Raw genomic sequence first — 26,279 nt, 5'->3', positions numbered from 1 at the left:
GGCGAAAGGCTTATCTCCACAAGAAAAGTGGCCAGGGGCTTACTTGTTCAAAATAACGAAAGCTGGGAATTCAGAGAACCTGGTACACAGTTTGTGATAACATTATATCAGCATAGGAATATTCAGTGGCTGTTAAAAAAAGGAGGGAGGAACCCCCCCCCGGCCTGGGTCAGGGCTGCTGCGGGGAAACTGGCCACGTGGAAGGCTGCCCCGTTGCCCCTGTGCTGCACTGGCAGCTGGCGGTGCCAGCAACAGGGGCACCACACTGGGCCCATCCTCGAGTGGGAACCTCCTGGGTCGGCTGCAGATGCCCATTCATTAGCTCTTCCCACCAATATAGCGAAACCACTATTCAGGTGGCCTAATTTTGCGCTTTGGTTCAGCTGAAAAGGAAGCAGCTGCTTGCCTCTTTTTACTAACTGCCTGGTGTCACTGAACTTTGTGCCCAAGAAAGTTAAGAATATTTATTGTTTTGATATGTTTTATTGGTGTTTAGCTGGTGCTCTTATGTGGCTGTATCTTGGATTGTAGTCAATGACATGAATGAGGCAGCCCTGCAAAATCTGCCTGCCACTTAAGACCGTTGGTGGGGTGCCTCCATCGCTCCTTCACGGAGCAGCTCCTGATTTGATGGGGGGGGGAATAAAAGGAGCACCTGGAAATACTGCGGGGGGCGGGGAGGTAGATTGGGCAGCTCTTCAAGCATTTTACAAGCCTGCATCAACCCTGGAACCTGAGCCAGTTGCTAGGAAACCAACCGTCTGCTGGTACCTTTCAGAGGCTTCTTTCTGAGCCCTTTCATGGCAGATTGCGACCGTGAACACTGAATGTATCACAGTGCGTAAAAATAAGGAGCAAAGTGGAAAAATTAAGCTGGGGTGGGGGGAGAAGCGGCAAAAGAGCTGGCAGGGAACAGCTGCGGGGGGGGGTTCCAGCCCTCAGCAGGCAAGCGGGGTCCTCGCTGCCTTCCTTCAGCATCCCTGGAACCATCCCCGGCATTTACAACTCAAGGAGCTGTTCGTGGAGCTGGCCTGGGCACTCTGCCCTCCCGTCTGGTTTCTGGAAAGGGCTGAAAGGAAAAAGGGGATTTTAAAGCAGCCTCCCCCTCTTTTGTGTTTAAGCCCAAAACAAAACAAGAAATGCTACAAACACACCTCCGATTGCCCTGATTGCTGGAAGAGAAAGGAGAAAGATCTGGACTCCTGTGGCAGCGCTTACAGAACAGAAGCGGGACAGGGGAGTGATGCAGCAGCGGGGGCCGGGGGGGGGAGCAGCCTCCTCCCCACAAGAGACTTGGGCATAACACCCACTCCTCCTCCTCCTCCTCCCCTCCCCACAAGTGGTAACACAAAGAAGGCTGATAAATATAAAAGGGAGCCACAGGCAGAAAGCAAGAAACCCCAAGGGCATGGCTGCAGAGGCAGCCTGGTGCTCAGTGGCAGAGCACATCCTCGAGGATGCAGAGAGGGCCAGGTGGATTGGGAGGGGGAGATCCAGCAGCTGAGGAAGAGAGGTACCCCCTCCCCCCACCACTCTCACCCAGGATACTGGGCTGGAGCAACCAGCAAGAAAGGGGAAGAGGGCTCAGGGCTAATCCGAGGAAAGACGCAAGGCAGTGACCAACAGGGAGGGCATTATTTGAGGGGCCTGGCCCTGAGAAGATCCCTTGCAATGCCACCGAGGGTGCCGAGCACAGTTTTAAGCTCCTAGAGAGATTGTAGGATTTGAACCAAGAGCGAGGCACAGAAGCGGGTGGAGCAACAGCAGCCCTAGCTATTGGCAGGTTGTGCGAAGCCTCGGGATTGGCTGGATCTGGTGGCCGTCTGTCTTGCTACCCTCACCTGGACTGCAGAGAAGGGATGGGGCCGTGGCTCAGTGGAAGAGCATCTGCTTGGCATGCAGAAGGTCCCAGGTTCTAATCCCTGGCATCTCCAGTTAAAGGGACCAGGCAAGTAGGTGATGGGAAAGACCTTCGCCTGAGACCCTGGGGAGCCACTGCCAGTCTGAGTAGACAATACTGACTTTGATGGACCAAGGGGGGTCTGATTCAGCATTAGGCAGCTTCATGCGTTCATGTATTCATGCGACCTTTGCTCGCTTTCCAGGCCCAAGAAGAGGCCTTGAGAACTTGGAGCCAGGGACCTCGACCAGCACAAGCCTGGATTCCAGCCGGCCTCCCCACCTCCAGCTTTCCTCACGTGGGCTCTGCCTGCAGTGGGGGAGTTAAAGCTGGCGGTTGGCCGTGTGCAGAAAGGGGCTACCAACTGTCCTCCAGTCTGGGTGGGCTGAACAGGGATGGGGGCAGACAAACACCTCAGACCAGCTCTGCTTGCATGCAAATTCTACACAAAGAGAGGAGGAAGCGTGATACCCTCGGGCTGATCCTCCTCCTGGCCCAGCGACCCCCGAGATCCGGATGTGACTTGCTCAATAATCCGCCTGAGGTGGTGCTTGAAAACGGAGGTCGTGAGCTCCTCGAACTCGCACCCCAGCACCTCTGCTGCATTGTTGGCCCACTCGAACCGCATGAACTGCTTCCTGCCAACTAAACAGAGACAAGGAGAAGGAAGCTCTGAGGAAACAGACCGGGCCAGCCTCAGCCCGCCACATGTCAGCCGGCATCCTCCCCAGCCATCGCCACAACCGAAGTCCAGAAACATCCGGCCCAATGGCAGGATTTGGGCTCCAGTGACCCGCTGGCAGCTTTAAAGGCTGCTGGCAAAAACGGCCCAACCGGGGCAGCTCCTGTGCTGGAGGCCTTTCCTCAGGAGTCGAAGGTGCCAGGCTGCTGATTCCCGGCTCGGCACTTGCAGCAGGCCGCCCATGTGGGTAGGAAAGGGGGACTGTCTGGGGCCTGGCTGCGGCTCGCCCACAAGGCCCACACGTGCCCCTCAGGAGTTCTCGTAGCACCAACCAGTCGCAGCGAGAGGACTCTCCCTCCTTTCCCTCCTTCATGAGATCCGTGGGCAGAATCATTTCCCCTCCACCATGAACATAGTTCTGTGTAGGGATGCCAACTCTGGGTTGAGAAATACCTGGAGATTTGGGGAGTGGAGCCTGAGGAGGGCAAAGTTTGGGTACAAAGCCATAGACTCCACCCTCTAAAGTGGCCATTTTCTCCAGGGGAGCTGATCTCTGACACTTGGAGATCTGTTGAAAGCCCACGAGATCTCCGGACACCACCTGGAGGTTGGCAACCCTAATTCTGAGAGGAGGAATGAGGAACTTGGAACAGATGAGGCCCAGCACCAAACCTCAGTTCTTTTGAGGAAGCCATAAGGTTGATATAAGGGCCAAACTACGCATGCAGGTGTTTGAAAAGTTGGGTCCGGGTTCCCTGCAGCCACACAGCGGTTGTCAGCGAGTTACCAGCTCTGGGTTGGGAAATACCTGGAGATTTTGAGGGTGGAACCTGGGGAGGGGAGGGACTTCAATGGGGGTATAATGCCATAAAGTCCATCCTGTGAAGCTGCCATTTTCTCCAAGGGAACGACATCTGGAGATCAGTTGAAATCTCAGATCTCCAGCCACTGCCTGGAGGTTGGGAACCCTACGTTGTGAGGAATGGCTATTAAAAAGAAAAGGAGAGTCCATGTGGGCTCCAAACACTGCCAAGGGGGGTGGAAGGGCTCCTCCCCGCCATCTTCTTTCCATGCGGCAACAGCGCTGTGGAAATCCCTCCCCAGGGATGTTTCCATACAGGAAAAAAGCTTGAGGGGGAAGGCAGGAACCCTGCCTCACCTGGCGGGGAGTGTTCTGGGCCTGTTTGGGCTCTCCTTTATTTTTTAAAAGCCACTCCCAACAGCTAGTGGGGCTGCAGAGAACCCGGATCGGGTCCAGGGAGCCCGGTCCCGATTCTTGGAACACCTGCATGTCGGGTTTGGCCCTTAGTTTGCAGTGCAGTTATAAGCCAGGGTTGGGGTGGGCAGGCAGGGGGCTGTTCTCCGGCTTCTGGGAGGGAGGAGAAGGGCAGGCCATCGACCCTGGGGGCCACGGGGCCTGCAGACACCTGCAGAACTCAGCCCCCACCGCATGGCTGCTCAGGTGAAAGGCAACAGAGCTAATTAGCCGCCACTTGATGGAAGCCATTCATAAAAGATACAGAGAGCAGAAGTAAACTGATTGCTGCAATTAGATTTCATTTCACCTCTGAGCGGAGCCTTCGATTTCACGCTGCAGGAGTCATATTTTTATATGCCAAAATGCAGCATATCTGTCACTGGCGGTTTTAAAGGGTAGCAGCAAAAAATACCCCACCCGTGCCTCCAGCTCTCCCCAGCGCCCTCCACTTGGGAGGAGAGGCAGGGCCCTAGGAAAGAGAATAGTTTAAAAGCCCTGTGGGACTGGGCCAGCGGGCCAGTGAGCATCCCGTTTCACACATTGGCCAGCTAGTCGGAGGGCTGACAAAGAGGGCCCAGAGGCTGAGGCCATTCCCTGATGGTGCCCCCTGTCACTGGGATTCAGGGGCTGTCTGACTGCCTCTGGATATGGGGGCTCCCTTTAGTCACTCTGGCTGGCAGCCACTGACAGAGCAGGCCTCTGTGAATCTGTGCCGGAGGACCACGGCAGCAGTCTTTCGCTATTACCGACGCTGCCACAAAGGATACCACGAGCCACGACAAGCCAGGAGATTTGTGGCTTGCTGCACTGGTACAAAGCACAACCCAAACATAAAAGCCACGTTAAGTCCAGCCAAAACGACACAAAAGCATGCACAAGCTTTCTGGCGAATCTAGAGAATCCAAACGCTTGTACACTGCTTGGTGGCACTGTGGTTCATCTTAATAAAGGTCAGCAGCACCTGGGTTTGGATTTTGCTTTGTGCCAACATAGCTACCTGCAGCCTCTTAAGCTGACAGATAAAGAAAGAAGTTTGTCAAGTGAGTAAACAGACCTGGGAAGATATTGTCAAAGGCTTTCGCGGCCAGAGTTCATAGGTTCTTGTAGATTATCCAGGCTGTGTGACCGTGGGCCACCAAAATACCAAGACCACGGTCACACAGCCCGGATAACCTACAAGAACCTAAGACCTGGGAAGAGACTGTGTTTATGGGGTCTCCCCACACACACACACACACACTACATAAAATTGCCCAAATTAGTATCCCTTGACACTTCATGTAAAATTTAGCTCTAGTTTTGTTCATATAAGGACGATCATGTTTTCCCCTGTCAAGTCTCCTTTTATGGGACCTCTATGGCCCTTTGATGGTAGACAAATATTTGATCAATGCCCGGGGTTTATATTTTCAACTTGAGGCTGGCATTCCTTTCCTCTTCCCAGGAGGTGAAAGGTGACGCCTGATACCAGCTCCACCTAATCTATTCAAAACCTACCTGGCATCTGACACGTAATGCAGGTAAGAGGCCTTAAGATCAGGGCCTGAAACCGCATGGGTCCCCCCCCCCTTATTAACACTCAGCCTGGTGACTACTTCAGGAGACCACAAAAGCTGCGTCTTTCGTGACTTTTTTTCAATAACTGTCAGTTTTCAGCTTCACATTTTAAAAAGGATCAGTAGGGAGCAAAGTGCTGAACAAGCCCATTTACCAAACGAAGAAGCCGCAGAGACCAGGAGTAGGCAGGCACACCCCCTCGGCCCCCAGCCCAAGAGATGAAGTGTGGAGGGATCTCCACTTGACCCCATGGCCAGGGGGAACAGGAGGGGAAGAGCATGCACCTTGCGCTGTTCTGTACCACAGTGATGGTGGGGTATCCAGAGCACAGTGTGTCCCAATGGCCTTTCCTGCCACACACTCGCACACACCCAACTATTCCTACCACACCCATACGCACCCTTTTGCCAAATGGGCCCCTCTTCATTGAGCTCCCAATTGGAAGTCGCATCAGTTTCCCCTTCTTCGAACTCTGCCTTCAGGCTCATTAAGTCGGCCCTTGTGACTCTTAGTCATACAGATCTTTGGATTCTTTGACTTTATCTCCCGCTCAGTCTCTCCTTGGGAAGGCCTTGAGCCCATTCATCTATCTCCCTGGCCTCCCTCGGGCATCCTTTCCCATCTGGCATTTGCTCGTTTCAATCAGCTGTGAGAACTGGCATTTCCCAGTCTCTGCTTAGAGCAAAACATGAATGAGATCTCTTCTCTGCACGGCTTCTTCTCTTTGTTTGCTTTTTTTGAAAGAAAAAAACTATTTTGCTTATTGTTAATAAGACGAACGTGAACTGATGGCGGAGGCTGCCGTCATTCAGAGGTGGCACGCGTGTCTGAATGCTGGATCCACTATCTTGACAGTGATCTAGCTGCATCTTTCCCAGAAGCAGAGGAGCTGTATGATTAAGGCAGCCCCCTCTCCTGCCCACCTCCGTCTGACCGTTTGTCACCGAATAGATGGGCCCTGACTGGCAGAAGGAGCAAAGAGCCAGGAAAACATGAATGAAACTGTACAGGGAAGGGGAAGCCATGTTGACAGGCACGAGCCTTAGGCCATGTATGCATGGCTGTTTCCCCATAGTAACCCCACTAACTACTTTGGGGCTTTGCCTTGATTATGCATGCATTTTCCGACTGTCAGAAGTCACCTCACCCTCCCCGTGCTTTTCCATGCATTTTGCCCAGGTTTTCTGGATGCTGGAGATACACGAATCCAGAAAATGCAAGCAAATGCACAGAATCTGGAGGGGAGAATGAGGTGGAAAATGCAAGCATAATCAAGTTGGAAAATGCAAGCATAATCAAGTCAACGCCCCGAAGTAGTTGGCAGGGTGACAGCGAGGGAACAGCCATGCATAAATGGCCCTTGACTCATGAAAGCTCATGTTTGTCTTGAAGGTGCCGCCGGCCTCTTGGGGCCTTTGGCTCACCCAGGCTCTTAGTGGCAAGGGCAGCCAAACCCAATCCCCCAGAAAGAGGGAGAATCACCAGGCGGACCTCCATGCCTGGGGCTTGAACCCAGAACCGCCTGCGTGCTCAGACCCTTCATCGAGTGCAGAAAGGAAATGGGGTTGGGCAACCCAAGGCCTACCTTGCTTGGCAAAGAGAAGCCAAGGAACTTGGCCGTTGGTCCTCGCCTGGGCACTCAGCACAGCGCCTTCTGCCTGCTCAGCCCCAACCCCCAGCTGTCCAGCCTCACCAACCCTCAGGTTGAAAACTTTGGGTATGGGTCTCGGAGACTAGCTGTGGAGACTAACTCGGAGCCTAACTCAGCCCCTGCCTGGGGGCTTCAGGCTCTAACATGAAGACCCGTGTTCCCACTGAGCTCCTTGTTACAAAACTCTGTCCAAGCAGAGTCTAGCTTGCCCTGCTTTTGGAAGAGGGGGACAGGAGGTCTCTCTTGGGCAGGCCCTGTCTGTTTCTCTCGTTCTGTGGAAATGCTCTGAGGAGGGGCAGAATGCAGCCATCTCTTGCCTAAGCAGTGGCTCTCTCTTCTCTCTTCCACTCTCTTTGGAATCAGCAGCTAGGAAAAACGAGGGCCCATTTTGGCTCAGAGCCCAGCCCTGGTTTTGAAAAAAGAGGCCCTGCTTTTCACCATTCATTACGGGAAAGGTCGCTGCACCTCTGAGGCTGGGGAGAAAAGCAATTGCAGGGCATCTCTGACGGCACGGGAGGGAGAGCGGAGGCAGCGCAGCTCTCGGGAAATTGGGTAATTAAGGCCTGCTGGATGCTGCCAGGTGCCCTAATTTCGGCACTGACTGACACCCCAATTACTGTACTCCACTAGATGCCATCCCCAACTGCTCGGAAACCTTTAGCACAGCCATTTCTCTACCACTGACCCTTCTGCAAAACCCAGATTGCCAGAGCTCCTTTGAGTAAAACACAGAATATGCCTTGGGGAAGACGACCTTTCCAGACCCTCTGGCCTGCTCCTGAGTCCCAGCCCTGCAGTGCCTCACCTCTACCTCTTGGCCTCCCTCTCCCATCCCTCCCACTGTCCAGACTACGGATTGTGAACTCCTTGGGGCAGAGCACTGTCTGCCTTGCTCTCTAAGGGTCAGGCCAGGCAGGAAGCTGGAAGATCTTGGCCAGTGGTTTTTAAAGATAAACTGCAGCCACCGGAGGGTCCAGTTTGGATTGGGACCACAGCACACGTGGGGTCCTAACCTCTCCCTTTATTTTGCCACTCAAAACAGACCTTTCCTGCCATTGCTATCTCTAGAGGGGGGGAAAGACCCAGCATGACCAGCAGCGGTTCAGAGGGGAGGGTCTGCTTTAATTTGCAAGATGACAAGGTGGGTAAAAGGTGAGCACCAATCCAAATCAGGGAGCCCACAAGTGCCATTAACCTTTAAGAAAGAGTAGGCACCACGCAGGGATCTTCTGGCTTCACATCTGGCCTGGCCTCAACTTTTGCAGAGGAAGCTGCTGGCACAACATTGTAAATAAAGCAGTGCTCATATAAAGATACACACCAATTTCCAAAGAGATCTGAAATACCTGAGTTTACTCGGTCCTTGTCAAAACACACACACACACAGAGAGACAACATCACTCATATGCTGTCAGCCATCTTAAAATGGGCAATTCTTCTGGTCCCCCCCACCCCCGCCACCAGCTCCAGGTTCTTGCCTGATTGATGGCAGAAGAAGATGGTTGGCTCCTGTGTGAACAGACTGCTGGACTTGATAGACCTTGGCCTGATCCAGCAGGGCTTTTCTTACGTTCTTATGTTAAGAACCAATACCAGGGAAAAGGGTGAGGAAGCAGAAGGAGGAAGAGACACCCCCACTGGTTGTCCCCTTTCCTAGCCGGGTCTGCCCCCAGCAGCCTTGTTCCCATCCATCCCTTTATGCATTCTGCATCAAGAACTCTCCAACTTCAACGGCTGCATCAAGAACTCTCCAACTCCAGCAGCTGCCCAGCTTTACACTGCATAGCTGTGTGCAGGACAGCAAAAACCCAGTAAAAGGCTCAAAGAGATGGGCTGTGATTCTTCCGCACAATAGGAGTTGCACAAGAGCATGGGGAAGAGTGCTGCTAAGCATGCGCAGAATGCCTCTCCTTCACCATATTGGGAGGATTCATTACACGTTGCTCATGAGGGAGCCTAGCCCTACCTCTAAAAAAAGGTTGCCAGTAGCTCCTTGGGGCCAGAAGTCAAGGACCTGTAGTTTTGCTTCTGCACCCTGGGAAAAGCCAGGCACACCGGCGGCACTGGGATAGCCCTGCGAGTGGCTATCTCACTGCACTGGTCTTTTTCTTGCCAATGAAAGCTGGTGCTCTCCTCACAAAGAGTCACTAGCGCTGAAAGCCTTAAATGGCCAGGCCATCATGTGATAACTGCGGCAATCAGAATGAACAATCTTAGCAATCCAGTTATACAATCAAAACTGGTTCTGCACAACTGGGAAAAGAACCACCTTCTGGGAAGGTCAGCGGCACATCCCTCTCCTTTTAGGAATCCACGCTATTCCACTGATAAAGACGAAAACTCCTTCCCACGTGACATGCCTCTTGCAAAAATTCCCATCTCTTTCACATTCACAATGCAAACGTACTCTTCAAGAGTCAGAAAACGTCGAAAAACAGGACGCCTGCATTAGACAGATACAAGCATTCTCCAAGGGAGAGCACTTTCCAATTTTTTAAAAAATTAATAATTGATTAATGAGAGAAATTACCATAAGCTGTGCTGGGACACGCTGTGGAGACATTAATAAATTTCCCCCCAGCCAACTCTGCGGCACCTCTTACCTAAGCCCTTTGAAACCAAAGCGCTTAAATCATCCGGAGCTGTTGTTCGAAGAAGTTACTGAACATCTTAAAAATAATTCATGAGGGACATCAGAGTCTATCTCTCTGCACGTTTTAATAAAGCCTTCAGAAGCTGGATCTCCACTGAACATTCCTGCCGCTGGAACTCAGACATGGAACCAAAAAATGAAACAAAAAACTGGAAGGATACTCCAAAAGGGACACAACCCGGGTAAGCGGACTCTTCTCTGTCCACTGCCCTTCCTAGAATGCTACTGAAGTCCTGAACAAGCGAGTTCAAAATGCTGTGGGGATGCTCAGCCCTGGGAGGATGAGGCTTCGCAGGGCACATGAGCACACATAGCACACACTTCAGTCTTGGCAGGCAGCCACCGCTACCAGAAATGTTCCTCCTAGCAGGTTGTGATCCCGGGAAGAGTCTCTCAGAAATTCCACTGGTTCAGTTGATATACCTGCCAGCCTGAGAGATGGTGGGGCTTTTCTCTTCAGCCCGATCCAACATAAAAGGACTTTCGCCCCATGAAAACCCCCTAAGCCCCAAATTTTCCTCTTTGTGGCTGCTTCCCTTGAACTCAGACCAAGACCTGCAGACTTCCGGGTTCCATACCTGGGAAATAGACTCCAGCCAAGCCTGCAGTCAGCAACTGAGACTGGGCTGTAGACAGGCAGCGGTTTGTTCCCCCCTACAGAACTGAAGACGGCATGAAAGAGACTCTGGCTTGTCTCCCATGCGCTGATGCTTGCCCCCAGCAAAGGGAGCCTTCCTCTTACAGCAGGGGAAGGTTTCTCGTGCCAGAGGAAATGGCCAGTATTAGCCAATGGACCAGCATTGCCCCAAAGATATGCAGTGGCTTTCTTTTCTGTCCTGCTGCAGTACTTTGAATAGATCATCCTTGATCCTGCTGATCATCCATGTTTTCCTGCAGGGGTTCCACCATTGGTGGCCTCTGGTTGCAGAAGGTTCCCTTTGATCTTGTTACAGTCCTGCTATCTGCTCTGGCCACCAGGCGTTGGGGCTTCCAGCACCCCCAGCCAGAGCATGTCCAAACCAGCTACAGACAACAGAGACTCTTCTCCATGCTGGGAGGGGTTGCCTTGGAGAGGAAGGCCATGGCAAAAAGGGTCAGGGGAAAGCATTCCCCTCAACGAGCACAAGGGCAGACCAGGTGGGGGGCAGACAGCTGCCTCTCAAGCAAACCTGAACTTTCATCCTTCCCAGATGGAGCCTGCATTGATGCATTTATTGCACCTAAAAGAGCAGGCAGAAAAGGAACAGAGTCCCAGCTAATGAGCCAGGACAGACAGGATTGGACAGATGGTTTACTTTCCAGAATCCATTGCCGTAGCAGCAGCTGCAACTTGGAGAGCTGAGGCACAGGCAATTTCTCCTGGTCTCCTCTGCAGCAGCCGGCGGAACCAGCCCCTTGCTCTGCCCTACAAAACCGCCAGCGAGCCACAAAACGCCCACATCGCCCACCCTACCTTTGCATGCTCCCGCAACTCCCAGGTGGTAAATGGCAGCCAGGACTCGCCAAATGGCTTTCTGTTCCTCCGCCACAATTCCCAGGGTCTCCATGGCGGCTTGGAGCTGAGAAAATGCAGCCGATGCCTTCTGCTTCTCTTCACCCTGCAAGGAGAAGCAGCAACAGAGGGGCAGAGGGGTGGACGGCCAAGTCTGGTCAAGTCTTTAGCAGGGAAGGTTCAGAAGACCTCGAGCAGAAAGCAAAGGAAGAGACGGGGGGGGGGGGCTTTTGGGAAACCATCCCATCAAAGAATCCAACCAGGACTGCAAGACCTTATGCAGAAGAACAGAACACATGCAGCCTCCTCCTACTGAGTCAGGCCCTCTTTGGTCTATCCAGATCAATCTTGCCTACTCTGACTGGCAGCAGCTCTCCAGGGCCTCCAGCAGAAGAAGGGCTTCCACGTCACTTCCTGCCTGATCCTCATTTGGCTGGAGATGCTGCTGGGGATTGAACCTGAGACTTTGTGCAGGCAGACCAAGGGCCCCACTCCTGTAGAGACCACCTTTCTATAAATGTAGGCAAAAGCCAGGTCCTCATTCTGCCATGGCCAGCAAACAGAATAGGTGAGAGTAGCCATGATTTCCAGTGACTCCAGAGTGGAAGAAACGGGTTAACCCCGACAAGACTGGTGGACAGAGCAGAGCCCAATCCCCTCACCCACAGCCCCGGGGACTGAAGCCACCGAAGTGAGGAGGCAGGTTTAGCCCTTGAAAAGAGTGAGTGCGGTACAGTGGTCAGAGTGCTGAACTACAGCCTAGAAGGACCGCGTTCTAATTCCCCAATCCAGCAAAATGTTCACTGGCTCAGCTGTGCTTCTCAAACAAACCTACCTTCAAAGAATTGCTGTAAGGATAAAAATGGAAGATGCAGAACAACGTCCGCTGCCCTTGGAGAAAGGTGGAGGCAAAATCTGATATACAAGAAACATAAAGAACCTCTTTTGTTGGATCCATCCACCTTTCTCTTGCAAGGGAGTGTTTTCCACCTGGGGACAGACTTCTGTGCCTCTCTGTCACTGTGGAGGCTGGCCAGCCCAGCGGTGAAGGCCCAAGGACACGACCAGAGTTGCCAACTCCAGGTTGGGAAATTCCTGGAGATTTGGAGGGTGGAGCCTGGGGAGGGTGGGATTTGGGGAGGGGAGGGACCTCAACTGGGTATAATGCCATAGAGTCCACCCTCCGAAGCAGCCATTTTCTCCAGGGGAACTGATCCCTGCAGTTTGGAGACCAGTTGTAATTCTGGGAGATCTCCAGGCCTCACCTGGATGATGTTGGCAACCCTACATTGTTTTGTGATTGTCAGACTCATAAGTCCCTGGTGGTTGTGCTCAAATTCTGTCTCCAGGTGGGTTGACTTTCTCAAGGAAAAAAAAATACCCCTCAGCACTCTCTGGGCATTTCTGCAACAGGAAGCAGAAACCAGAGTGCTCTGGGAATGGCGAAGTGGACAGGTTCAGCCTGGGTCAGGGGAGGCAAGCCGGAAGAAGGAAAGGCAGCAAAATGCCTCCCAACAGGAGGGGCACCCGGCGGTCCGCACTGGCATGACAAATGCCCCTTGCTGGGCTCTCTGTTCCCTACTAACAATCTGGTATTCATATAAACAGAGCAAGGGGCTCCTCAAAAGCAAACGAAAGCCCCGCTTATGAAAATTATCTTTAATTGGATTTCAAATTTCTTACAGCTGCAACAGCAGCACTTTGGTAGCACCATGCTCAGATATTAATCTGTCTGTGCTCCTAATTCTTTCCTTTTCTCTTTTTTTTGCCATCGTCACAGCTGACTTGTGGCAACCCCATAGGGTTTCCAAGGCAAGAGACGTTCAGAGGTGGTTTGCCGTTGCCCGTCTCTGCACAGAAACCCTGGTATTCCTTGGTGGTCTCCCATCCAAATACTTGGCTAGCACCAAGACACAAGATCAGATCCCAGCAGTTCCCTTCTGGGAACTCAATTCCCAGGTACTGGGGTGGGGAGGGGTTGAGAGAGAGAAAGAGAGAGAAAGAAGAGGGCTTCATCCTTTTCCACCTGCACCATTTCCCCAACCTGAAACAGCCCTGGGGAAGCACTATTTGTTCCACTGGGAAAACTCAATGTAATACATGTAAATTTACCCAATGGGCACTTAGCAGCTCCTCAGGTTGTTTCAGCTCAGGAAAAATGGCACATGGGGCTTAGGGCCCCTTTCTCTCCTCACGCTGTGATCCCGATAGGCACTGAGGCCTCAGATGCCTGAGAATTAAGATCCCAGCAGGGAACTCCCAGAGGTTGCCAGACTCCAGGTGGGGCTTTTGGCAATATGGAATCACAGCTGATCTCCAGCCTACAATCAATTCTCCAGGAGGAAAAGGCTGCTTTGGAAGGTGGATTCTATGGCACGTTATACCCTGCTGAGGTGCCTCCCCTCCTCAAAACCCACCCTCCCCAGGCTACATTCCCAAATCTCCAGGAATTTTGCAACCCAAAGTTGGCAGCCCTACCCAGAACAATATGCCCCACCCCCAGAAAGTCCACATGGGGGAACAAATTGTAACATGCAAATGAACCCTTTGCAAATGAGCTCATTTGATTAGGAAAGAAAAGGGGCTGCCAACACTGAGTAGGGGAATTCATGGAGATTTGGGGGAGTGAAGCTTGGAGAGGGCAGGGTTTGAAGATGTGAGGGACCTCAACAGGGTAAAATGTCATACAGTTCCCCTCCAAAGCAGCCATTCTCCCCAGGAGAACTGATCTCTCTATAGTCTGGAGATCAGATGTAATTACGGGGAATCTCCAGATCCCTACTTGGAGGCTGGAAACTCTTTGAAAGAATGGAACTCAAAGCAGGACCATCAGAATGGGGAAAGGGGAACCACAGAAGATCTTGCTGACATCAGATTAGGTCTACCTGGGCTGGCTTTGTTTTTCTCACTGGTAGTCTTCAAGCAGTGGATGGACAAACACTTGTCAGGGATGCTTTAAGCTGATCCTGCATTGAGCAGGGGGTTGGATTAGATTGCCTGTATGGCCCCTTCCATGATTCCTCCTGTTTTTGCAGGTATTTCACCTGGGAGGGGCCATAGAGACCCAAGCCCTCAGGTGTGAGCCAAAAGGCCTTTGGCTCTTAGCCTATGGCTTGCGACCTGAGCCCTTCAGGGAGGACCATGGATCAGTGGTAGAACATCTGCCTGGCATGCAGAAGGTCCCAGCTACACCCCTAGCATCTCCTGCTGAAAGGATCAGGTCATAGTTGGTGTGAAAGATCTCTGCCTGAGATCTTGGAGAGCCGCTCCAAGTCTGAGTAGACAAGAATGACTTTGATGGACCAAGAAGGGCCTGATTCAGTCTAAGACACCGTCATGTGTGTTCATGTGACCTATGATAGTCAGGTGAGCAAATCCAGATCAGCCTAGATTGGGCTATTTTCTTTGTCAGTCTATTTGTTTTTGTGATGTGGAACTCCTCCTCCCCATTTTATAAACTGCTTTGGTCCGTCCTCCCCGGGAGAAAAAATGCATCAATAATTAAACTAACGAATGCACAGCATAAAAATAAACAGAGCACAGGCTTGGCCAAATCTCACAGAAGACAGTTCTGGCTCTGCGGGATGTGGGCCCTTCATTCCTGTGGCCCACATTGTGACAATGCCGTTCCTTAGCCCAGGCCGTTATTTTAGAGAGCCCTGGTTAACCACCGACTGAAGTCTATGGCAGGACTGGCAGTGAACGAGAAGGGAAACGACTGATCTGGTGTTGGAGAGACAACAAGCGCCCTTTCCAGCAAGGTGGCTGGCAGCTCTTTCCTCCATGCTTCTGTCCCAGATTCCTCCTTTTCTCCCTGCCAGGCCACGAGAAGGGTGGAGGGAGCAGCAGCCGGTAGGGAGGGCTGAGGGGTCTCTGTTCAAAGGACAAGGTCACTTTGGAAAGGGCCAGCCCCTCCAAGCAGGCACAGAGCAGAGCAGCCATCTGGCATCCGTTGGCAACAAGCGCTCTTGGCAGCTGGACCAAGCGCTCCGCCTTTAGGCCCGACCCCTCAAAGGGCTTCCCTGCTGCCAAAGCCTGTTCCTGATCACAAACAAAGAAAGCAGGGACCTCTGCCCAAGAAGCATAGGCTGCTGGGGAAAGCAGGGCTTCCAGTAATAAAAAATGAAGCAGGGGGGGACAACTGCAAGGCTCACGCCACCCCTTCCCCCAGATACCCACAAGCGCCAGTTGGCAGAGGCTCTCTTCCCACCTTGCCTGCAAAATGAGCCTCCCTGCACATTGCTCTTTGCCACCCGCATCTCTTCCTTCCATCCCCATTTCAACTTTGTACCTTCCCACCCTAGATCTAGACAGTTCCGCCCTTCTGACGCAACAAGCTTCCTGGCCCAGGTCTGCTTGCAGATAAAACCACTCCCATCTGTCAGCCAGGCACTGGTGTGCTGACCCACCAGGGGCTTTTTAAAGTTCCCTACCTTCAAGCATGGATGGATGCCAAAAGTGTTGCTCTCCACCACGTGGTGTAGATGCAGAGTCGTCCTAGAGACAAAGAAGAAAAAACACAACATTAAACTGCCAGATCCCAAAACGACCCAAAGAGAAGCATCCTCCCTTGTTGGCCAGGAGAAGCAGATCCCAATAAGAGAGATGCTTGGGAGGAGGGAGGAAGCAGATGATCCCAGTGGTGGTAAAACAAACTCAGATTGGAGATAATTTTGGAGGGTAGCCGCGTAAAAGAACAGTTAGGGGACAGGATAAAGGTCTATAAAATTATGCATGGTTTGGAGAGAGTGGATAGGGAGAAGCTTTTCTCCCTCATAATACTAGAACGTGGGGTCATCTGCTGAAGCTGGAGGGTGAGAGATTCAAAACTGATAAAAGGAAGTATTTTTTCACACAACACATAGTTAAATTGTGGAACTCCCTGCCCCAGGATGTGGTGATGGCTGCCAACTTGGAAGGCTTTAAGAGGGGAGCGGACATGTTCATGGAGGAGAGGGCTATCCATGGCTACTAGTCAAAATGGATACTAGTCATGATGCATACCTATTCTCTCCAGGATCGGAGGAGCATGCCTATTATATGAGGTGGCAAAGAATAACGGAGTGTTTCCAGGTCCAGAGAACAGAAAAGGGGCTCAGATTTCACAGACATGGGCTCAGGTCCCACTGCCACAGAATCGGCACGTGGGCCTCATTTCCGCCCATACGTAACCCAGGAATATGACTTTGCAAAGTTGCTCTCTAAGGACATCTGAAGGAGTGAGCTCTGACTCACACAAGCTCATGCTGGAAGAAAGGTTGTTAGTCGTTAAGGTGCCCCTGGGGCTTCTGTTTTATTTCTCTAAGGGCGAACAGAATGAAAACTGCAGAGCAAATTGAAAACGCTAATGGCCCAACAAACATAAATCCATTCCCACATGACGTTAGCAGCACAGTACGCCCACAAACACTTGTCGTCACCACGTAGCACAGAAAGCCACGGGCTGAACACTGGCGGTGTGCCACTATCCCTTGGCAAAAAGGCCGGGGTCTGCCCCGCACTTGGTATGTCCCTGTAAACACTTTGGAGTTTTGCACATTTACCTTACAAAAGAAAGCAGATGGGGTTGAAGAGTAACCAGTTGGTTTCTATTGGGCTAGCACTGCTCAGACTAGGAAGGGGACAGGCTGAAGCAGCTCCTCTGACCCCACCCCCAGAATACCTGATGTCCCTCTGATCCCAAGCATGAAAGCCGGCATCGATGGCCACCTCTTGCCAAGCCCCAGCTTCATCGAATAGAATCATAGAATCATAGAGTTGGAAGGGACCACCAGGGTCATCTAGTCCAACCCCCTGCACAATGCAGGAAATTCACAACTACCTCCCCCACACACACACCCCAGCGACCCCTACTCCATGCCCAGAAGATGGCCAAGGTGCCCTCCTTCTCATGATCTACCTAAGGTCACAGAATCAGCACTGCTGACAGATGGCCACCTAACCTCTTCGCAAAAACCTCCAGGGAAGGAGAGCTCGCCACCTCCCGAGGAAGCCTGTTCCACTGAGAAACTGCTCTAACTGTCAGAAAAGTCTTCCTAATGTCTAGTCAGAAACTCTTTTGATTTAATTTCAACCCGTTGGTTCTGGTCCGACCTTCTGGGGCAACAGAAAATAACTCGGCACCCTCCTCTATATGACAGCCCTTCAAGTACTTGAAGATGGTTATCAGATCCCTTTTTAAAGTTGCCCCTCGTCTTGTGCTTCGAGTTGCAAGCCCCACTACAGCATGGGCTTCTTCCAAAGGCTTCAAACTACACCCTTCAGGGATTTCTTAGCTTTCCTGCCCCCTCTGCTGGCAAAGCGAAGCGCCGTCACAGCCAGGCCGGCAGTGCCTCCCAGTAGCCGGTGTTCAGTGCATTGGCGCATACAGCCCTTGTTTTTACTGCTTCCGCAAAGGCTCACAATTTGGCCCTCCTCTGGGAAGGCAGGGCGGAGACACTCAGAATGGTCCCAGTCTAGAAAGACGATCCCCTGGCCCCACGCTTATCCAGGAGCCAGCATGGTATAGTGGTTAAAGTGTCAGACTAGGATCTGGGAAACCCACATTCAAATCCCCAATCATGCCATGGAAGCTTGTGGGGTGACCTTGGGCCAGTCACACACTCAGCCTAACCTACCTCACAGGGTTGTTCTGAAGATAAAACCGAGGAGAGGAGAATGATATAAGCTGCTTTGGGTCCCCATTAGGGTGAAAGGCAGGATATAAATAAAGCAAATAAATGAAACTGTTTTCCTCATACCAAAGCCCAGGGTCACCCAATGAAAAGGATATGAAGTTGGTCCAGGAAAGGAAAAAGCAAGCAGATCTCCCTGCAGGAGAATTCCCTGCCACAAGAGGTGATGATCACCATTAGCTTAATAGAGGATTAAATCTCCAGTTATCTGGTAGTAGATGATGTGGAAATACCTCCTCCTGAGACCCCGGAGAGATGCTGCTAGTCAGAGTAGACAAAACTGACTTCGATGGACCAAGGGTCTCACTCAGTATAAGGCAGCTTCATGTGTTGGGGAGGAGCTGTGGCTCAGTGGCAGAGCATCTGCTTGGCATGCTGAAGGTACCATGTTCAATCCTTGGCATCTCCAGTTAAAGGATCAGGTGGTAGGTGATATGAAAGACCTTTGCCTGAGACCCCAGAGAGCCGCTGCTTGTCTGAGTAGACAATACTGACCTTGATGGACCGGTAGTCTGTTTCAGTAGAAGGCAGCCTCATGTTTTTGGGTGTACGTATTCAGTATTAGTCCTGGCGGCTAGGTGGAACCTCCATGTCCAAAAGCAATAAACATGGGTTCAGAGCATGAGAACAAGACCCCATCATGTCCCACAGCTGGGCTTCCAAAAGGATTGAAGGGGTGTTGGGGCTCTCAGCAGCATCGAACCCACGGCCCCACGAAGCAGCGGCCTTTGCCTGAATCAGGCCCTTGGCCTCTCTAGCTCTGTTCTGTCTCCTCGGACTGGCAGCGGTTCACCAGGGTCTCATATAAGAAAGGCCCTGCTGGATCAGACCGAGGCCCATCAAATCCAGCAGTCGGTTCACACAGTGGCCAAACCAGGTGCCTCCAGGAAGCCCACAAACAAGACGTCTGCAGCAGCACCATCCTGCCCGTGTTCCACCGCTCCCAAAATAATAGGCATGCTCCTTTGATCCTGGAGAGAATAGGTACGCATCATGACTAGTATGCACTTAGACTAGTAGCCATGGATCGCCCTCTCCTCCACGAACATGTCCACTCCCCTCTTAAAGCCTTCCAAGTTGGCAGCCATCCCCACATCCTGGGGCAGGGAGTTCCACAGTTTAACTATGTGTTGTGTAAAGAAATATTTCCTTTTATCAGTTTTGAATCTCTCGCCCTCCAACTTCAGCAGATGACCCCGCGTTCTAGTATTATGAGAGAGGGAGAAAAGCTTCTTCCTGTCCACTCTCTCCAAATCATGCATAATTTTGTCTCCGGTCTCAGGTCAAGGTCTTTCACATCAGCTCCAGACTGGCCCTTTGAATAGGAGATGCTGCTGGCCGGGGACTGAACCAGAGACCTTCTGCACGGCAAGCGGGTGCTCTGCCCCCGAGTCACAGCCCTTCTTGTGGCAGCAAACCTCAAACGGGCGTGGCTCCTCCTGTCTGTACCAAAACACCCAGCAAGGACTACATCTCCCATCACCCCCCACCAGCTGTTTTTGCAGCTGTACCTCTGGTCCAAATCCAGCCCCGCCAGCATTTGAGAGAAGATGCTGAAGTTGCTCTCTCCCTCCGGCTGCTGCGCCACACGGATCCTCTCGAGCAGCATCGTCTGGGCAGAGGAGAGACAGGGAGGAGGTGAGCAGGTGCTCCAGTGCGACCAGCCTTGCCACGGGTGCCGCAATGGCCGGCTCGCACCCGGGGCTCCCTCCTTCGGGGCTCCAAGGCCTGCCTAATCTTGGCCCCTTGAGTTCAGAGCGCTGCTGCTGCTGTGGTGCCGTCCCAAGTGAAGAGCACATTTAAAAAACAAAAACCATTTGCCTGATTCCTTCACTGGATCGATTTAGGCTGTTGTGGGCTTTCAAGCTTCACAAAACTCTTTGTGGTACCTGATGAAGAATTCTGCAAAACCTTAAAACCCCCATAGCCTAAGTCAGTCCAATTAAATACAGGAGGAGGGTCTTGCTGGAACTCCCTCCTTCACACTGCCCCCTCTCAGTCTTCCCTCCAGTCCCCCCAGGAGGCCCTTCATCCTCATCTCACCCCACAAAAAACCCTGAGGACTACAGTTGCCAACTCTGGGGTGGGAAATTCCTGGAGAATTGGAGGGAGAGATTGGATAAGGGAAGGTTTGGGGAGGGAAGAAAAGGGAAGGGAAGGGACCTCAGCAAGGAATAATGCCATGGAGTCCACCCTCCAAAGCAGTCAATTTCTCCAGGGGAACTGATCTCTGTAGTCCAAAGATTGTAATTCCAGGTCTCCAGGCCCCATCTGGAGGTTGGCAACCTTAGTCCAGGTTTGGAAATGGAGGCGGCAGAAGCAACAAGCTCTGCCCACATTCGCCTTGCTCTTCCTTCCCTATGACTGTCCCACCATTGGCAACATTTAGACTGTAAGCTCCTTGGGGCATGAACCTCTTTTTTGTTTGTTTCTGTGACGCTGTGAAATATGGGTGGCCCAGGAATGCACAGAGAGCCACTGGCAGCCACCCACCAAGAAGCCCCCCTGTGTCCCCCCATACTGAGGGAAGCTCAAGGACAAAAAAATAATAACACCTAGACCAAACCATTTCAACAGGGCCCTGGTAACGCCCTCCGCCCCCTGGCACCATGGGAGGCTCTCATCACATCCCCCCACCCCCAGCATGCTCACAGATCTGGGGCAGCACCGTCACCTGCAGATGAGCAGCCGTTATTTGGCCCGTGGCGCTGAAATCCAGCGCCATGACCATGGAGAAGCGCGTGGCGGCTGTGCTGTGGCTGCTGGACACCGTTCCAAAGGCTCTGAGCACCGTGAACATGGCCTGGACTTTCTCCACTGCAAAATCCAACAACAAGGGAGGGGGGGTCAGAAAAGGAGCCGCAGGCCTAAATGCACCTGTGAAAAGCACGGGGAGAGGCCCTCCGGACTTGCCCACCAATCAAAGAAGCTCGCCTTGTGGGCACACGAGGAAGGACCTTGGAGTCCACAGGGATTCTGCCACACCCTGTGCAGTACACACTCCACCCAAGCGCCAGCTCGCCTGCTGCTCCACCGCTGCACATACCTGTGACTCGGTTGTCCACGCTGCCTGCGGTGGCCGCCAGGTACTCCAGAGCCTGCTGGCAACAGGTGGTCTTGCCGGCCCCGCTCCTGCCCAGGGGCATGATGGTCTGATCCTGCCGCTGCATCAGCAGGTTCCAGTAAGCCCTCTGTGCCACGGAAAAGATGTGCGGGGGCATCCCGTCCCGCTTGCCTTTAAATGCCTGGAGGCAGGAGAGAAACAGCCTTCGTCATTCATGAGGAGGAGTGGGGTATCAAACCTGGTTCTCCAGAGTCCGCTCCAAACCACCACTCTTTACCACTACACCACGCTGGTATCCATACAGTGTGGCAGTGGGGAGGGGGCTGAAAACCCTGTTCTGGACAGGGAAACTTTGGAGGAGCAGAGATGCCTGGGCCAGGTGAAGGTGGGGTTCAGAGTCCCAGGAATCTGTGCCCGGCTTGTCAGCTTCACAGGGGATCTGGTTCACAAGCAGGAGACTGATGTGGGACCAGACGGACCGTTGGCCTGCTCCGCAGGGTTCTTCAGGTAGTCTGATCAAGTTTGGAGAGCTTCCACTTTGGGAAGGGGGATGCCAACTCCAGGTTGGGAAATTCCTGGAGATTTGGGGGTGGAGCCTGGGGAGGGCAGGGGAGGGGAGGAACCTCAGTGGGGTACAATGCCACACTGTCCACCTCCGAAGCAGCCATTTTCTCCAGGATGACTGATCTCTTTCATCTAGAAATCCGTTGTAATTCCAGGACATCTAAAGGCACCACCAGGAGGCTGGTAACCTAGCAGCTGCCACAGATTTCTCCCCCTCCCCATTTTCTTATTCAAATGGCAGCCTTTTAAAAAAATGCTCAGGTAGTGGGTTTCATGGTTCCCACTGGTCCCATTCCAGCTACCAAGATTGGCTCTACCGCAGCACCTCCACGTCTCTGAGAAATGACGGCCGGTTAGGGTTACCAACCTCCAGGTACTAGCTGGAGATCTCCTGCTATTACAACTGATCTCCAGCTGACAGAGAACAGTTCACCTGGAGAAAGTGGCCGCTTTGGCAATTGGACTCTATGTCCCTTCCCTCCCCAAACCTTGCCCTCCGCCCCCAAAACCTCCCGCCGGTGGCAAAGAGGGACCTGGCAACCCTACGGCCCGGTCTCCCTCCCCGCTGTGGTCCCAGACTTGGCAGCTAAAGGCCTTTTTTTGCCAAGGGTTCTTGCAAATCACCTTTCCCAGATGAATGACCCTCTGGTGCCACCTGGAGGGCATTCTGAGAAGCGGGGGGGGCTCTTTGGTGGACAGCTCTGGCAGAGTCCTGACTACTCCAGAATGCAAACTTGTTTTCCTGTTCATTAAGCAAGCATCACTTAATGCTTCTTGTCCCTTCAGGCTGACGTCTGCCAGGAAGCGACAGAGCATTGGAACTCACATGTCCGGCTAACGTTGTCAGATCCCCCAGGAGTGAGTTTGTGCTTTTAACCAGCCCTGCTTCTTAGAATAGCCTGTACAGTGCCATGACCCTCATAAAACAGGGACCAATTTTATGGTTTAATGCCATCCAGGGTCTCTCTCAAGGAATGAGACTATTTGGGAAGAGAAGGATCCACACAGCAGAGATGATGCCTCTGCCATGATTTCCCCCCCCCCTCCATTTAAGACCACAGCCCTGCTTTCCTCTTCTACATTCTGTTCCTCGCCTGCCTTGTGAGGCATAGATCTGCCTTCTTTGCAGTTCTGCAACTTTTGCTCTAAAGCACTTGGGCATGCAAGAGCATCTTCCTTCTGCTCAGCGGAGGGGCAATGCTCAGAAGTGCAGTCAAGCAGCCCCACATTAGGGTTGCCAATCTCCAGACTACAGAGATTGGTTCCCATGGAGAAAATGGTTGCTTTGGAGGATGGACTCTGTGGCTTTATACCTCCCTGAGGTCCTTCCCACCCCCAAACCCTGCCCTCCTCAGGCTGTGCCCCCAAATCTCCAGGAATTTTTCGACCTAGAGTTGGCAATCCTACCCCACACCCTGAGAGCCAACATGGTGTAGTGATTAAGAATGACAGACTCTAATGTGAAAGAACAGGGTTCGATTCTCTCCTCCTTCGCATGAAGCCTGCTGGGTTACCTTGGGCTAGTCACAGCTCTCTCTGAACTCTCTCAGCCTCACCTACCGCACAAGGTGCTTGTTGTGGGGACAGGAAGGGAAGGTAAACTGGTTTAAGACTCTTTAAGGTAGAGAAAAGTGGGGTATAAAAATCAACTCTTCTTCTGAAGTGAGCAGGAGAGCTCACATCGAGAGAGCCGGCCTCTGTGATTGAATTACTACCTGATAAATGAAGGATAATATGGATTATATTACCCAACATAATAAGAGGACAATCAGGGGAGTTATATAATTTTGGGCCGGGTCTGGGCACGGATATGTCATGTGAAAATACCCTTTTGTTTCCCCCCTTTTTTCTGTAACCTTTATTGAAAATAACAAAAACATATATATTTAAAAACAATTTTTTTAACTATATATATGTGTGTGTGTGTGTGTTTTGTTATTTTCAATAAAGGATACAGAAAAAGGGGGGGAAACAAAAGGGTATTTTCACATGACATATCCGTGCCCAGACCCGGCCCAAAATTATACACCACCCCTGATTGTCTTTTTTTTTTTTTTTAAAGAGTGTGGTGGGTGGGGCTAGAGGCCCCACTCCGCATCACGGTGAGACAGGGCAACTTCCTGAAGCAGCTGCTGCCTCCCTACGTGAGACAGAGACCACTCTGCAGAGCTTGCTTTACGCTAAGGGACCCCCGCCCAGACCCCCAGTTCCACTTAGAAACAGGGCTCTCTATCTCTCTACCTTTTTTGAGCAGTTGGTCACGGACGAAGTGGGCTGGACGGCTATCAGGTTGGCGCCAGCGTAGGTGTAGAGCAGCTGCGACTGGTACCGGTGCTGGAGCGTGTTGAGGACGCTCGACTCATTCAGAGAGATCAGGGAGGCCAGGTCCTCGGCGTAGTCAAACCTGGAAGGATTGGTCTGTCACGGAGGAGAGACGCAAGCCACAAAATGAGCCCTGGCAAAGTCACCCTTGCCCTGATTCCACCCTGCCTTCATCCCCCCTGCTGGAAGACAGATGGGGCACAGGAGAGGTGCCCAAGCAGGTTCTGCGGAGGAGCCTTCGCTTGACCAAGCCAAGGCACAAAAGTGTCTCAGACTGGAGCGGTGGGGACCTCCCTATAGCGGGCTGGGAAATGGCAGTGTTTATAATCTCTCAAGGCCATCTCTCAGAGGGCTGAGTTGCTGGCAAATGGGAAGTGAGCAGCATTTTTGAGCCCACTGTTGTCCCTTCGCACCTGGCTGCAGTCAACACCATGTAGCCCACTGGCTTGTAGCCACTCTGTCTGCATAAAGCCTGAAGGGACAGGGAGCCACCCGGCTCTGCTCTTCCAATGTGACTGGGAAGGCCACTATGATTCTCATCATTTACCAAGACTGGGAAGAGACATTTACTCTTGAGAAAGCCTCACCCTTCCAACAGGGAGGGGATAAGCCAGGAATGGGGGTGGGGTTAAGAGAGCACTTAAGGAAAGACATTTTTCCTCCTCATTAAGCCCTCTGTTCCAAGAGCTTGATAATCTCCAACTGGAGAGGAAACGGCAGGCCATGTGCATGTGCATGACCACAGTTTGTGCACATGGCATCGAGCACTGGCCACGAAGCATTTGCAAGTGGTCCAGAGAGACGCTTTCAGAAAAGCCAGCCGTTCTGGGGTGAGCCCAGCAGAATTTCCCATTCACAACACTTGAGGGCTGAAGAATCGTAAAAGACTGGCCAGGAGTTTGAGGAGGGATCGTCACTCACCCTTTGGATGTTTTCTTCATCGACCTCGATGACGGAGCCATCTGCTTCCACTCGAACTCGGACTCTCCCTTGAGGCAGCTCTGGAGTCCCAACGTCTGGCTTAAGTTCTGTAGCTGTAAGAAAAAAAGAAAAAGAAGTAGGAGGGTGAGAAGTTGAACTCTTCTACTCAAGGACTTCAGTGATGTGTTGCCAAGAAAAGGGAGACCCAGAGTGAGTGACGCCAGCTCTGGATCCTCAGAAGGCGGCCTCCCTCCTCACCACCCACCGCACATGAGCCATCAGTGATGTTCAAGAGGAGGAGATGGCATGAGGAGGAGGCCATGGCAATCGCCCTTTTAAAACATCCCCCAGCCCGAGGAGAGCTTGAGACTCTGGCCAGGCAAAGCACAGAGCCCCAGCCTGATCTCTGGGAGGAGCCGGCCGAGGCATGAGAGCCGAGGGCGCCTCTCCAAGTGGGGCCTGCCAGAGTCAGCTGCCCCCAGACACCCACTGCACAGGGCCCAGGAGTCAGTGGCTGTAGCCAGAAGGCCTGGATCCCCGTTTCGAGGCCTGCCCTCCCAGCCCAGAGGCCTCACACAGCCTGCTGATCATGGGGGCTGACGGTGCATCACAGCCGCAACCCAGCCACGAGGCTCCAGGTTCAAATTCAGGAGTTCCTGACGGCGGCCAAGCACCAAACAAGAGTCCACCTCCACAGCTGTTAATGATGCTGCTTTTTTACACAGGGACTACTCTGGAGTAGACCATAAGCTGCAATGCCACCTCTCTCCCTACTCCTTACTCTATAGCACATGGTCCCCCATCTCAGCCACTCCTCAGACCTGGGTGGACCACGGCTCACTCAGCCCCCCCTCCTACCCACCCCTGCATCCCACCTTTCTCTCCACCAGCTTGGGGAGACATTTCTGTTGACGTCTCATTCCCCCCATCTGGAGCAACACATGTGCAACCCACTCCCCAAAGTTAGGGAGGGCCCTCTCTGCTTTCCCCCCACCCCCCGAGCTCCTTGGCAAGCCTTACCAAGAGTGAATCCATCCTTCTGGACCAGCCAGACAGCCTCTGTTTCGTACCACATGTCCTCTGGAACCTGGAGAGGAAGGGAGAGGGACAGTGCGCCTGGGAGGTCATGGAGCACCTGCCAGAGCCCAGCTCAGCCACTTCCCTTAGACCAGTGGCACAAGGCATTGCCCCGGGCGGGGGGGGGGCATTGTCAGCCGGAGAGGCTCCAGCAGGGCTGCTGGGGCAACCAGATAGCCTCCCTACCCACCCCCCATGGCAACCTTTCCCCTCCACAGCCAGATCTCCAGGTTCCTGGGCACCCCAACCCTTGCCCCTGGAAGGGGCTTCATCAAGGAACTGCTCGCCCTCCAAGCCTCGCTCTGGCCTGGCTCCCCCACACTGCCTGCTGCCCCGGGGCTGCATGGGCTCTGGTCGCTGCCCTCTGCTCAGCACCAGGCCAGCTTCATGCGGTGGCCCCCACCTTCCTGGGATCACTTCGAAGAGAAGCAGTCCAGCCCGTGAGGTGCCGGGGGATCCGGGTT

At 52.7% G+C, this 26,279-nt stretch overlaps 1 protein-coding gene across 1 annotated transcript in view; it reads right to left on the bottom strand.

Annotated features, from left to right (window-relative positions):
- Positions 1–26,279, bottom strand: part of MYO18B (myosin XVIIIB) — a 113,650-nt gene that overhangs the window by 83,748 nt on the left and 3,623 nt on the right. Inside the window, exons 4-12 of the mRNA XM_056859120.1 lie at positions 25,759–25,825; positions 24,739–24,851; positions 23,737–23,913; positions 20,914–21,112; positions 20,542–20,684; positions 19,379–19,479; positions 15,627–15,690; positions 11,155–11,299; positions 2,372–2,545 (exon numbers count right to left, since the gene is read on the bottom strand). Of these exons, the coding sequence (XP_056715098.1) occupies positions 2,372–2,545; positions 11,155–11,299; positions 15,627–15,690; positions 19,379–19,479; positions 20,542–20,684; positions 20,914–21,112; positions 23,737–23,913; positions 24,739–24,851; positions 25,759–25,825 (1,183 nt within the window). The remainder of the gene's footprint in view (positions 1–2,371; positions 2,546–11,154; positions 11,300–15,626; positions 15,691–19,378; positions 19,480–20,541; positions 20,685–20,913; positions 21,113–23,736; positions 23,914–24,738; positions 24,852–25,758; positions 25,826–26,279) is intronic.

Source organism: Euleptes europaea, chromosome 13 (assembly GCF_029931775.1).
Source record: "Euleptes europaea isolate rEulEur1 chromosome 13, rEulEur1.hap1, whole genome shotgun sequence".
NCBI classification, from domain to species: Eukaryota; Metazoa; Chordata; class Lepidosauria; order Squamata; family Sphaerodactylidae; genus Euleptes; species Euleptes europaea.
This window is presented reverse-complemented; position numbering and strand designations above follow the sequence as displayed.